Source organism: Pelodiscus sinensis, chromosome 2 (genome assembly GCF_049634645.1).
Source record: "Pelodiscus sinensis isolate JC-2024 chromosome 2, ASM4963464v1, whole genome shotgun sequence".
Classification (NCBI taxonomy): Eukaryota; Metazoa; Chordata; order Testudines; family Trionychidae; genus Pelodiscus; species Pelodiscus sinensis.
In genome coordinates, this window is record NC_134712.1 from 87,312,979 (window position 1) to 87,326,795 (window position 13,817).

The window sequence follows — 13,817 nt, forward strand, 5'->3', positions numbered from 1 at the left end:
TAGAATTAGAATTTTTCTCTAGTGGGTCTATTACACACAACTGCCCCCCACTTTGCAGTAGCTAAATTGCAACGAATAGTATACAGAAAGAAAGACATATTTATGAAAATTTGAAATAAATCACATGAAAAACGTAACCAAGCTACTTAGGGAAAGGACCTCATATTTAAGCTTTTTAAAGTCACATGGTCCTCCAAATTTTGTGTTGGATAAGTAAGTTGGCTGCTGGATTAATATCACAAAGTAATTAGTTTAGAAATACTGACAGTGTAGAGAAGTAGACAAGAGACTGATACAGAGTTGTTTTCCACTGCGTATTTTTGCCTATGAGTACTTATGTGAAAATAAATTTTATGGTCCCACAAAGAACGATTGCTGCACATTAATTCTTTTTACAGTGCCTCATCCAGGAACAATCCTCTTAAGTGTTAGAGGTTCCAAAAGTTACACTCTAAACCAGGCATGTCCAAAGTCCGGCCCGCGGGCCAATTGCGGCCCGTGTTCCGGTTTAATACGGCCCCCTAGGTAATTTGGCAATATCTATCTTTTATGGCCCGCAACGAATCCATATGTATTGAGATGAATACATTGTAAAATCTCAGTTAATGTCAGTTGGTCTAAATCAGTTATAAATATATTTGGACACAACATGTATACTTGGTGTTATGTTCCTGTTCATATTTTTTGAACTTAAAAGTTGACAGACAACCTTTATTACCAATAATATGTAATGTACTTTACAATGTTCCTGACATATATTTCAGCTTCCTGGATTTTTTTTTTTTCCATCTGGCCTTCAGATATGAAAGGCAGAGTGATTTAACACCTGTTAAGATTTGTCATCCATGTGACGAAATGAAAAGTATGCCGTTTGCAATAAACTTTGCATAAAATAGTTAATTTGCATTTAATTTTAATGGTTCAAAGAATGTCAGGCAAAATGGTCGGCCCTCACGCATGTTCACTTAATCAAATCTGGCCCTCTTTGAAAAAAGTTTGGACACCCCTGCTCTAAACAAACTCTTGGAGAAAAAATTCTAGGTTGTGCTATACTCCGCTGGGCTCATTTCTGTTCCTTGAGAAATGAGGTAAGATTACTTGATGCTCTTCAAGGTGGCTGACAGACTTTGCTGGGCCCTGGGCAAGCTGGGGAGAAAGGGGCACTCCTGGGCCCCTGGAAAGGGCGGGGTCTCAGGCAAAAGGGGTGGGGCCAAGGGTTAGTTTTCTCCAGCCAGCCTTTCAGTGCCACCCAGTGCATGCCACCTTGGGTTTTAGCAGTGATTTAAAAGGCCCAAAGCTCTGGAAGCTGCGGTTGCTGCTGAAATGGTGGCAGTGGTCGGGAGCCCCAGCCCTTTTAAATTGCTGGGCCCTTAAACAGCTGCTTCCTTTGTCCCCCATCCCTGCACACTCCAGTTGGCTGGCCTGATGCCATATTCAAGTTAGAAGTATGTGACACACGCAAAGCCAATTGTTTCCTTATAGAGAAGTGGGGAAAAACATCCTCCGTATCCCTGAAGACTACCGAATAATGACATTCCAGCCTCATCTCTCTGAAGGACTTGTCAGCCACCAAAGAAAAAGAAACAGGACTTCAAAGCCCACCAATGCCACTCTGTCAAATAGAGGACTGGTGAGAATTCTTCCACTGAATGCTCTTATCAATCTGGCTATATACAGATACCTCAAAGGGGCACTTTGAACCCCTACTGCTAGGGAAAACAAACCATGAACTGAATCCTGGGCTCTTACATTAAGTTGCAAAGTACCCTGTGCCAGGACAAAAGAGCCAACATTCCGTCCCCTTTGCTACCAAGGCTCTGTTGGAAAATACTTCTCAATTAAAACTAATTGATCAAATGTACTGTACTTTCTTTTCAAAGAGCAAAACAATTTATGCCTCAGTGACCTCAACAATGCAAAAGTTGGAATCTTTAAAGATTTTTCTCTCACATTATGACTTTAACCAAACTACAAATAGTTCTTTACAAGGACAGAAGAGAAAGACATCCATTCCTTCAGCTGCGAATTAAAATCCTGAACCAAAACCGGGGAAAATAGATTCACTGCTGTTCCATTTGAGTGGAGGCAACTCCAAATCTGTTATTTAGAAGCTATATTATTTTTTGAAAGTGGCTGGAAAAAACTAACAACCCAGAGATGGACCTCAGTCACAAAGTTCAGATCCAGAGCCACACTTCTTCAAAGTTCTGGGGCATCTGAGAAAGAGAAAATTTAATCTTCATTCAAACTCCCCCAAAAATTCAGGACTGGCTTGAACTTGAGATTTTGTGTTGTATCCAGTTCTAACCACAATGTAACCAAGTTTTAATTTTGTTTAAACTGTGGAGTTATTGACGTCCTCACACTATAGCCAGTGCTTATGATACTTACAAGTGACCTGGAGCTCTGTTTTGAAGGTGGTAGGAATTGTCTCACATTGGTCGGTGTCTCCTTTTCAATGGAGTGTCGTCTTTGCGGTGGTTGCCGCCTCTCTGGCTGTGGCGTGGATGATATTGGCAAAAACTTCGGAGGCACTAAAGATTCAACCAGCAAAAATTAGATCCAATGACCATTCAATAACATTGTTTAATATTGGGAACAACTGCATATCGGTGGAAAATCTATTGTTAATTTCCAACATAGAATATCTTCATATAGACTTCAAATGGGGCACATTTTCAAAAGTGGATGAAGTGAAAATGTCTCCACAAAAATGCAAAGGCATCTACAGTTTCACCCACAGAAAAAACTACTCACGGGCATGCAATTACACAACTGACAGGTACGAGTAACAATCTTTGTGCATAATTCAGCTTTCTGAAGATGCAGTGGGACAGTAAGAAAGTCCTTTGTTGAATATACATTTTTAAACATAAGGGCACTGAAGGATGCCTCCAACCCAACCTACGTTGCCACTTGTAGAGAGTTCATGAAAAAAAATACTAAAAATAATACAGAAACTATTTCAGATAAACCTATGTGCTTTAGAAGCATAAAAATAGTTACAGAAACACTGTCAACTTAAAAATCACATTTATGTCAATCTGTTTGAATTAAATATTGTTACACAGTAACATCTACGATAACCATAACTGAAAAAAGATGACAGAGAAAAAATATTTATCTTTTTTTCAGTTGTTTTACTTGACGCATTGGCAGAACTTTGTTTATTGGAAAGAAAACACTAGGGATTTTTAATGTATTTACAACCAACTAATCTTAATAGAATTTTATAAAAGTTCCAGGACACATTTCTACTGAGCTAAGTTACGTACAATTTTGTTTTGAAAAAATGTATGTAGTTAGAGCCAACTGTGAGTTGAGAATGATCCTTTAAAAGGTCACCCACTTGTATCGCACAAGTACTGAGAAAAAGTCTGATTCAACAATATTAGAAGATCGTCCATGTTAAACTATCAATTTTTGGCATTCCCTTGAGCAATTGATGAAAACAGTTTTCACTGTATATCATAATACATTAAAGCGTTAATGGTAATTCAAAGGTCTAAATGGTAGAATCATAAAATACTAGAACTGGAAGGGACCTCAAGAGGTCATCAAGTCCAGTCCCCTGCCCTCAGAGCAGGGCCATTTTCCTAATGTCCAACCTAAACCTCCCTTGCTGCAATTTAAGCCCATTGCTTCTTGTCCTATCCTCAAAGGCCAAGGAGAACAATTTTTCTTCCGCGAAGAAAAGCGGAAGAGCAAACGTATTCCTTGGATGCAGCAGGGCTTTTGCGGGATACTGCCAGAGCCTGCCTCTGGAACCTTTGCCTCTCCCTCCCTCCAACCCTCTGCTCCCCCTCCTGCATCTCTGTCCCAGGTCACAACCCAAGCCCCTGCACCCCCTCCTGTACTAGGTCACAATCCCCTTTTGGACCTGTACCCCCTCCTATATCCCTCCTACAACAGGTCAGAATCCTCTGCTGCACCCATACCTCTTTCCAGACTCTGTACCCAGATCACAAACACCTCCTTCACCCAAAATCCCTCCCAGGCCCCACACCCCCTCCTGAATCCCAATGCCCTACCCAAAGCTCACTTCTGCACCCAGTTTCCATCCCAGACCCTGGGAAGAGTGCTGCCCTTGACCACTTACAAAATGCTGGCAGTGGCCCCCCCATCAAAATTATTGCCCACCCCTGTTATGGAGGCTAATATGTCCTTTCTACACTGAGGGAAGAATACATTACTTAATGAACCCCACAATGGCCAAGGTTCTGACCAGTGCAAGATGGGACAATTGTGGGATGCAAGGCTGAGGAGCTGGAGGGAACTGACTGGAGCCTCCTTATTAATACTTAGTCACTGTCTAGAAGATGATTCATGTAACATGAATTGGTTGGTTGGTTGGGTGTGTCCCTGCCTGTGGATGCCTGTGTAAGTGCCAGATATTTATAGCTTGTCAACAGCATGAGGGCCAGCCCAGGTGGGCGGAACACAGGGCTCAATGATCCCTCAGTCCGGGTTAGATCCTGGGGATCCCATTGCACTCCCCAAAAAGTGGCAACTGGGTTGACAGAATTCTTCCACTGACCTAGCACTGTCTACAGTGTGTTAAATGGCTTAAATACATTGCTGAGAGTTGTAGATTTTTCACAGCCCTGAGGATATAACTTTTGTAGGATAACTTTTGAGTGCAGACCTGGCCTCAGTCACAGAATGTATGTAGCTCTGTATTCTGAACAATTTGTTTTAAAGAAGGCACATCTCAGTATGAATGCTTCTGAATAAATATTTTTGGTATTTTAAAAATGAAAGAAGGGTCACAGTACTTCATGCTGGTGATGAATTCGTCTAGTAAAGTAAATGAGTTAACGGAGGCCTCTGTTCATACTGCAAATTCAATTCTCGGAAAAAGACAATTTTCCCCATGTAACAAACAAAATGTAACAATATTTTCATTCACTTACATTCTCTCTATACAGTATCCAATGAATAGACCTACTGTATGACATATCCGTCATGAGGACATTTACTTTCAATGTTAACCTATTCAGCAGGTCTCTTTTTCTAGGGTTGAGCCCTACATGCCCACAAACACTGAGCTGCTCTGATTTTTTAGCAAAAAATGTTAATGCAAAATTCATGATAGAAAATGCTAGAAGGTAGGAAAGCAAAACAAAAACTCTGTTTCTGCTTAAACAGGCTTCCCTAGACACTAAATACTTACTCTTTCTACCAGAGTTCGCTTCTTGAAAACTGTCTTCCATTTGGGAAAGAGACACACTGGTGTTGCTTGCTGATCTGTGCATAGACTCCTCCTGGAAGTAAACAAAATTGGAAGACTTCGAATTTTTCAGTCAGTCTCTCTCACACTCCTTCCTCCCCATATAAATTATATATACACCAGCAAAAACTAGGCAAGCCTTGTGTAAATAGGATTTTCTAAATATTTTTGGGGGGGACAAACTGGAATACAGGCAGTCCCCGGGTTACGTAAAAGATAGGGACTGTAGGTTTGTTCGTAAGTTTAATCTGTATGTAAGTCGGAACTGGTACATATTTTGGGGGGAGACGGGGAGCTGGAGTTAGGTGGAAAAGACCCTGATTCTTATACAACTTCCTTATTCTAAGAAAAATACATACTTTTTTGATATGAAGGTTTTTTTGGTTGATATTTTAATTAAAAATTGATCATAAGTTTCAGTGTTTCATGCTATATCCAAATCTTCCTTTTGGGGTACCTGAAAGATCCCAGTTATTCATTTAATAGTCAGAATCTTTGTTTTTTATAACTAAAAAAAGTTTATTCAATGCATATTACTGTTCCAAATAGAATTTGCTACAGATAGTTCAGTGAAATAGGTATTAAGTGTAATCAATAGTCATTGGAGAGCACAGTGAAATATTGATACAATCAAAGCTGTTGTTGTATTCTGCTGAGCAGAAAATGGAAATCCCTTCCTGTGAAGTGTATGCGTGTGAATTTATCCACAAGATTAATTTTAAAGAAAAATTCTGTGTTGGGAACAGGAGTTTAGCCACAGGTGGGTCCTCATTGTCCACTCACCCACTTTGCAACCAGACCCATCCCCTCGGGGCTTACCCTGCTCCGCTCCAGACAGGGTGTGGGATTGGGGCTTATCCCCTCTTCCTTTCTGTCCTGCTCCTCCCCATTCTTGCCCACCCACACCACTGAGTAATTTTTCAGCTTTACCTCTGCCAGGCTGGAAGGGACTTGTTAATTTCACGTGACGCTACCAAGATACTTGCAGCTCTAGTGCTGAAGAGGGAAAGAGCTGTTGCTTCCAAGGTGGGGACTGTAACACAATGGGTCTCACTGCCTGCTGCTCCTGCTGTTCCCTAGGAATTTAATTTTTCCGCTCTGGGGTGCCCCCTTTTGGCTGGTGTCTTGTTCCCCCCCCAGCAGACCCACGTCCTCCGTGGCGAGAAAAGCCGCTCCGCTTCTCCCTGGTCTGCTGGGGGGAAGCGCCCCCCGCGCCACCGAAGGCGGCAACAGTGAGGGAGGCACCCCGCACTAGCTGCGCCCCCCCCCCCGTTTGTAACTAGGGATCCAACGTAAGTCGGATTGATGTAACCCGGGGAATGCCTGTACACAGTACACACTCAATATATTTAATTATATTGTTAAAAATGAACAGAAAGCGAGGTAACTCTGTTGTAATCTGCCTCTTCCTCAATAATAATTATTTCTGGCATTGAGGGCCTAGCAGGGATTTATTTACAAGACAAATTAATACACATTTGTACTTCATATCTACAAGAAATCAGGATTCAGCACTTAGCGTCTCAGGTCTCCAAAGGAATGAGGCGTGACCCTGGTGGACATGTGACCCGGTAAAGAGCAATTAATCTAATCACTAATCTCCCCAACCCGGTTCTCTAATCTCTGCACTTCTCCCTCCCTCTGTGTTTAAAGAAATCTCATTCATTACATAAGCATGTTCTCATCGCAGCAGCCAAGCACTACCAAGTTCTAGGAGACAGAGAAATAGGCTTTGACTAAATTATAATCTGGGGACCCTAAGGGAATAATTCTAAATAGGTTAGCCCAGTTTACTCTCTATGCATGGAAACGTCTGAGTCATTCATAGACTATTAGAATACTAACCTCCCCCCGCTCATTTCTTCATGCCCCATACTGAAAAAACCAGAAAATAAATATGGTATTTCAACATAATGCTCTTGCTTGGTTCTCTTTACTTTTCCTCACAGGTCCTTTTACCCAACATCTGTCCATCTGGTAACTTTCTGATATTCAATTTATATTTGTTCTTTAATACTGAACACAGCATTGTGCCTGAGTTCTAACCAGCACTGATGAGGTTAGCATGATTATCTTCCTTGTTTCACAAACTATTCAGTTAAATCAACTCAATATAACATCTATCTTTTTTTGCAACAACATTGCATGGTCAATTAACTTTCCATTTATTATTTATTTTATCCTCCAGAGATTTCCCTATGCAGTATCTCAGGCTACAGTGTACTCCCCAATCCACTGTCATGCAGTTGATTATTTCTTCCTACAAAAATCAATTTATATTTATCTTTACTGACTTTCTTTTTATTTACTTAGTTCATTTTTCCAAATCACAGATCATGATGTTTTAGCTTCACACTGAACTGCAAGATAGAGGATCATGAATTCTAGTCTCGGGTGTTTCACTGGCTGCTGCTGCTGTTGCTATTTTGTTGCCCTTCACAATCTTATTATTAACAAAGCCTCATCCACTACTATTGTATATCTATTTTACAGATTAGATAACAGTGGTTATTTCAGGCAAAATTGTGAATCAGACCCAAATCTGATCCACTTTGTCACATTGACTTTCAGAATGACCATGTCCCATTATATGCCTGCATAACCCATAATACTGCAGGAATACTCTGTCAGCATCTAGCAGCTAGATCAGATATAGAGTTTTATGACTCTACTGCCTTCATTGACACATTTCTTAAGCACAAGTGATAGGGTATGTCTACACTACAGCACTATTTCGAATTAACTTAATTCGAAATAGTTAATTTGAATTAAGCTAATTCGAAATAACGCATCTATACACAAAAACTATTTCAAAATAGCATTTTTCTATTTCGAAATAGCACGTCCACACTGAGTGGACCCTGAACGGAAGTTAAGGCTGGCCGGAACCAGTGCCGGCAGGGCATTAGGTTAGGACTTAGTGTGTGGGGCTGCTGCCTGAGGCTAACTGAGCTCCGTGCTTAAAGGGACCCTACCCCCACCCCAGACAGACAGTTCTCAGAGTTCCCTACTTGTTTGTCTACCTCGATGAGGGACAGCAAAGCAGCCCTGTCTTGGAGTGCCCTGAGTGCCCACACTCGGGACACCAAAGCACTCGGACACATAGAGCCAGAGCTGCCCCTGGGCACGCCGGTGCGTCTCGTGGGGTCGTTGCCATCAGCCCGGCTGCACTTGCTGCAGGCTGCCATCCGGAGGGGAGGAGGGTCCATCGGTAGGCTGTCAGGATCCAGGAAGTCCTGAGGGAGAGCATCCACCCTGAGGAGCCCTCAGAGCCTCCCTGGTCCTCCCCACTCAGGGCTGGTGCCCCATTCCTCCCTTATGTCTTTCCACTTACTCCTTCCTAGCCCACCTTTCTGATGTCAAATAAAAGACACGTATGTTCAAAAATAGAAACTGGGTTTATTGAACAAAACTGGGGGGGGAATGGACCTCTGGGGAGACTGGGAAAAGGAGGTGGGAGGGGGGAAGAGGGAGAGTGGGAGAAAGGAGCTGGAAGGGGGAAGCCAGGGGAAGAAGGGGGAGGGGAAGCTCAGGGCTCAGGTTTGGGGGGTCTCGCCGGACCAACCTGACTTTCATGCAAACCTGCTCCTGGGTTTGCATGTGGTCTTTGGTGGCCAGGCTGGCAGCTATCCTACCATAGACGGCCATGTTCCTCCATCTAGGGCTGAGATCATGGAAGTTGGGGGCATCCCCCCCCAAACCTGAATAAGGTCAATGATCTCCACCCTGGACCAGGAAGGCACCCGCCTTCTCCAGCCTCTGGCAGGCTCCTGGGAGCTGGCAGACTGCTCCTGGGGAACATTGGAGGGCTGGCTGCCAGTAGCTTGCTGGCTGTTTTGGGGCCACTGGGTCCACTGCTGGCTCTGGGCTGGCAGGCTTGGAGCTGGCACAGGCACTGTGTCCAGGGTCTACCCCTTTAATGGCTCCAGGGCTGGGAGAGAGAAGAGTAAGTTTTCCTGGTTGTGCCCAGAATGGCCACCAGGGCTCCCTGGGAAGGGCTGGAGGCCCCCTATTTCGAATTAAGTGTCTACACAGCACTTAATTCGAAATAGCTATTTTGAATTTGGTGTTACTCCTCGTAGAATGAGGTTTACCAAACTTGAAATAAGTGCTCCACTATTTCGAATTTATTTCAAATTTATTTCAAAATAGCGGTTTGGCTGTGTAGACGCTATTAAAGTTAATTCGAAATAACTGCTGTTATTTCGAATTAACTTTGTAGTGTAGACATACCCATAGAGACTCATGTTTCACCTCTAGATATGGATGCCCTGATCAGTCCTCACTGTTGACCCAGAACAAGGACACTGTTACACTTGGCTAGACTTTCTGTAACTTCTAGACCACGCTCTCCTCCCAGAACCAGGAACAGAAACCATAAATACTTATGCCCAGCATTCCACAAATGGCTGTGTAACCCATAGGAGCCCACAGGGAAAAAACGAGGGGAACCCACCAGCAGCCCCTTATTAGCTTCCCACACCCTCTCTCTATGCTTCTTACCCACTGGCAGGTCCTAAGGATCAGCACCGCCCCTCTCCTTCCCCATGCCTCCAACCCCCTGCGATCAGCTGTTCTGCAGCATTCAGGAGGCTGGGGGAGGAGGAGGGAGAAAGGACACTATGTACTTGGGGGAGGGAATGGAATCGTGGGTGGGAAGAGGAGGGATGGGGGTGGAGCCTGGGGCAGAGCCATAGATTGAGCATTCCTCATACTTTGGAAAATTGGTAACCCAGGTTCAATTGTGCATTGTTTCTCTCTGCTTCCCCCCAGGCTCTCAACCTGTCCCCAAGGCCGCGCTGCTCAGGGGAGGTGGCTTATGAGAAGGGGTTGAGTTATTAAAGATGGGGCGGAGCAGGTGTGGAGTGTGGGGTGGTGTCCGGTAACCTACAACTTCCTAGGGATAGGAGGGACTGGCGGGAGGGATAAGGATGGCTGCTTGATCTGGCATTGCCCCAAACACACAGCACAGAGCTGCTTAGAGCACCACAGAATTTGGGACGGCTGTGTAGTTTGCATATTGATTGGGATGGGCTTGCTTATGAAATTATTGCCCCAGTTTATTAGTTCCATGAATTAGTAGAAAGACTAAAATCTGAAATTCAACGAGGTAAAAGCATGTTGACTTACCTCTGAATCTGAGCTGTCCAGTTCAGCCAATGTAGGGGCTTTAAGGAGTCTCTTTCGCTGCACTGTCACCTGGGTACTGCTGACACCATTCATCTTTGAGCCTGGCGCCAAGCTACCATTCACTACAGAGCTGTCTGCTAATTTTCTTGAGGCCTTTGGTGTGGATACATCTGGCAAAAGAAACAAATGGTTGTACCTGAGCCTTAGAAGGAACAGATATCAGGGCAATCAACTGTGATGCCCTTCTGAGCTCTTACTGCCAAGGCAGCATGCACAGAGAAAAACCTCATATGAAAACTTCACATGTAGAGTTATTTTACTTTAGCAACATTTTGCTCAGAAAATTACAGGCTGTAATTACATGTGTGACATGATGTGAGAGAATGAGAGCAGTGGAAATGAAAGCAGTGCACTTCAGTTTTTTAAGCTTCAGCATTTTTTAAAAAAATCCTCCTTTAAAGGAGAAAACATCCACCACCTAATGCGGGGTGGCCAACCCACGGTTCGTGAGCCACATGGCTCACAAAGCTGTCCCATGCACCCCTACAATCGGCCCCTGGCCCCCTGTGCGCCCCAGGTGCAAGGGAGCTGTCTGGCATGGCAAAATGGCGCTGGCAAGATGGCAGCGGCCGATGGGATCCTGATGTGGCAAAAAAGCTTGCCTGCGGTTTTTAAAGGGGCAGCATCCTTTTGTTGTTGTTGTTTTGCTCAACTCTGGCTGGTGGGGAGATCTTCCTTTATTGCCCCCGCCCTTTCCTCTCAACAATTTTGGTGCGGCTCTTCGCATTTTTTCCGCCGCTGTTTCGGCTCTCTTCATTTAATGGATTGGCCACCCCTGACCTAATGCTTTGCTGCAATTCAGCCTGGCCTACACTAACCCCCCGGCACCCGTCGATCTACCCTCTGCAACTTCAGCTACGCAAATAGCTTGTGTCTTCCATGTGGTAAGGTCAGAGGGGGCTGCTCTCCTGTCTACTCTGGCTACTTTTCTCATCCTGGTAGAGTACCAGAGTTAACAGGTGAGCATGTGGAGACTGATTTAAGGTGTCTAAATAGACATGATCAATCGACCACCGGTGGACTGATTGCTGCAGCACTGCTCTACCACATAATGGAGACAAGGCCCTACGTAAACAGAATCCAAAGAAACAGGGATGCACTGCTAAAACCAGACAGTAACTACTAAGTGAATAACAAGACCATTCTACATTGAAATTATGAATTTTGACACAAAACAAACACAAACTATTCCAGAGAAGGTACAATTATACTGTCTTTTTCATATAATGAACAGCAGTGACAATGAGTTAAACATTTTGTCTAAAATGTGCATAATCCCATGTTTATATCTGAATGCATAATAAAAATTAAAATGTAGATGTTTGGTCAAGTCTTGCATCATGTACCAATGGATTCATGAGACCTGACTCAGTTTACACATATCAGGTTTTACCTGGGTGTAACTTAACTGAATTTGGTAAAATAGCTCTGGATAGTCACTGGTACAAGGTCAAAATGAGGCCCATATAATGCAAGTATGAGGTCTGCTGTGCCCAGTCTAAACTTAGACAGTACTCCAGTTTTTGATACTCTAGCTGGGGGAAAATGTGAAACTGACATGTCTGTTTTATTCCAGAAAAATAGAAAAAAAACCCAGTGAGGTTTCAATATGTTTAAAAATTTTCTCTGTGTTTGGAGGGGCAGAATTTAGTGGAAAAATGTACATCTCTCGTTTGCATATTCATCTATGCAGCTGGTCTTTTTAATGTATGGAGTTATATGGTCTCCATCAGTGTAGTGAAGTGAATGAGTATTTCACAATATATTTACTCTCACAACATCCTTGTGAGTTAAGGAAGTATTATTCCCATTTTACAGCTAGGGAACTAAGGCAAACAGTTTTAAATGACTTGTGCAAGGTCACATGGAATCTCTGTGGCAGAGCAAGGAATTGAAACCAACCTCCTAAATCCGATGCTAGCACACTAACCACTGATCATCCCTTTTAGTTGCCTCTGTAGCTGCACTGGTGTAAATAATGAGTGTAGACAGTTTTTCCTGGTACAGCACAATTTGCACTGGGGGGTAATTGTCTCTGCAGTAGGGGGACTGAATTGATGAAGCTTCTCTGGAAGCTACAATTACCCTGTGTTGGTAGACAAGGACTCAATTATTGTAACTTGACTACAAGATTCTCATTTAGGCTGATTTTTACTTTAAACAACTAAGTTAAATTAATTACACATTTGTAAATGGTAATCAGGTAATGGCTAAATGTTGGAACTAGACAAATAAAATGGGAGGGAGGAGAAAGAGGGGAGAGAGTACAGTGTACTTCCTTCTGCAACTAAATAAGTGAGAAAAGGGATTATTTGGATCATTGGAATACTCCAAGTTTGTAAATCTGAATATACACTATTATTAGATATTTGACATTTTCCCCTACCAAGAGTCTCACGTTACAGGCTTCAGAACTTCTCTACTCTTTATTCTTTATGTCTCTAGGGGTGTGTCTAGACTACATGCCTCCTTCGACGGAGGCATGTAGATTAGCCAGATCGGAAGAGGGAAATGAAGCCGCGATTAAAATAATCGCGGCTTCATTTAAATTTAAATGGCTGCCCCGATCTGCCGATCAGCTGTTTGTCGGCAGATCGGGGGAGTCTGGACGCGATGCCCCGACAAAGAAGCCTTTCTTCATCGACACAGGTAAACCTGGTTTCACGAGGCTTACCTGTGTCGATGAAGAAAGGCTTCTTTGTCGGGGCATCGCGTCCAGACTCCCCCGATCTGCCGACAAACAGCTGATCGGCAGATCGGGGCAGCCATTTAAATTTAAATGAAGCCGCGATTATTTTAATCGCGGCTTCATTTCCCTCTTCCGATCTCGCTAATCTACATGCCTCCGTCGAAGGAGGCATGTAGTCTAGACACACCCCTAGGGTATTATTAATGGGCCTCTTGGATGGTAAAATATCATCTGGTGCTGAATAGGTTTTTTTCCCCTCCTTCCTGATTTTCAAAGGGGTCACCAGTTTCTTCCTAGCATTGTCACTGCCCAATGTGATTCCAGAAGGCAGTGCTCACTCATCCCCATCTTGCAGTAGTTTTAAAAATTCCACTCGTGTTGCCTGTACTGCCTCTCGGGATGACAAACCCCCCATGGTCACTTGCATACAGTTACTTGGGAAACCCTCTTTACTTTAGCTAAGGAAACCTTGCACATAATAGTTCCTAACAGCCAGAGAACAGCAATGGTCACAAGAATAGAATGGGCATATGCAATTTCTCTTCCTTCAAAACCCTTTTTAGGAACATAAGATAGTGATCTCACTGCCTGAAGAACAGTCAGTATGAGAAAGGACCCATGTGTCTATAGCCATTGGATTTGGGAGGTGGAAGGTGAGTATGCATGTGTTTTGCATCCTCCAAAAACATCCAAGTAATTGGTAGCATC

The 13,817-nt window shown here is 43.5% G+C and overlaps 1 protein-coding gene across 1 annotated transcript in view; it reads right to left on the reverse strand.

Moving 5' to 3' along the window:
• The window catches only part of SPIRE1 (spire type actin nucleation factor 1), a 199,450-nt gene that overhangs the window by 15,807 nt on the left and 169,826 nt on the right, over window positions 1-13,817 (reverse strand). Inside the window, exons 9-11 of the mRNA XM_075921001.1 lie at window positions 10,361-10,530; window positions 5,174-5,264; window positions 2,392-2,534 (exon numbers count right to left, since the gene is read on the reverse strand). Of these exons, the coding sequence (XP_075777116.1) occupies window positions 2,392-2,534; window positions 5,174-5,264; window positions 10,361-10,530 (404 nt within the window). The remainder of the gene's footprint in view (window positions 1-2,391; window positions 2,535-5,173; window positions 5,265-10,360; window positions 10,531-13,817) is intronic.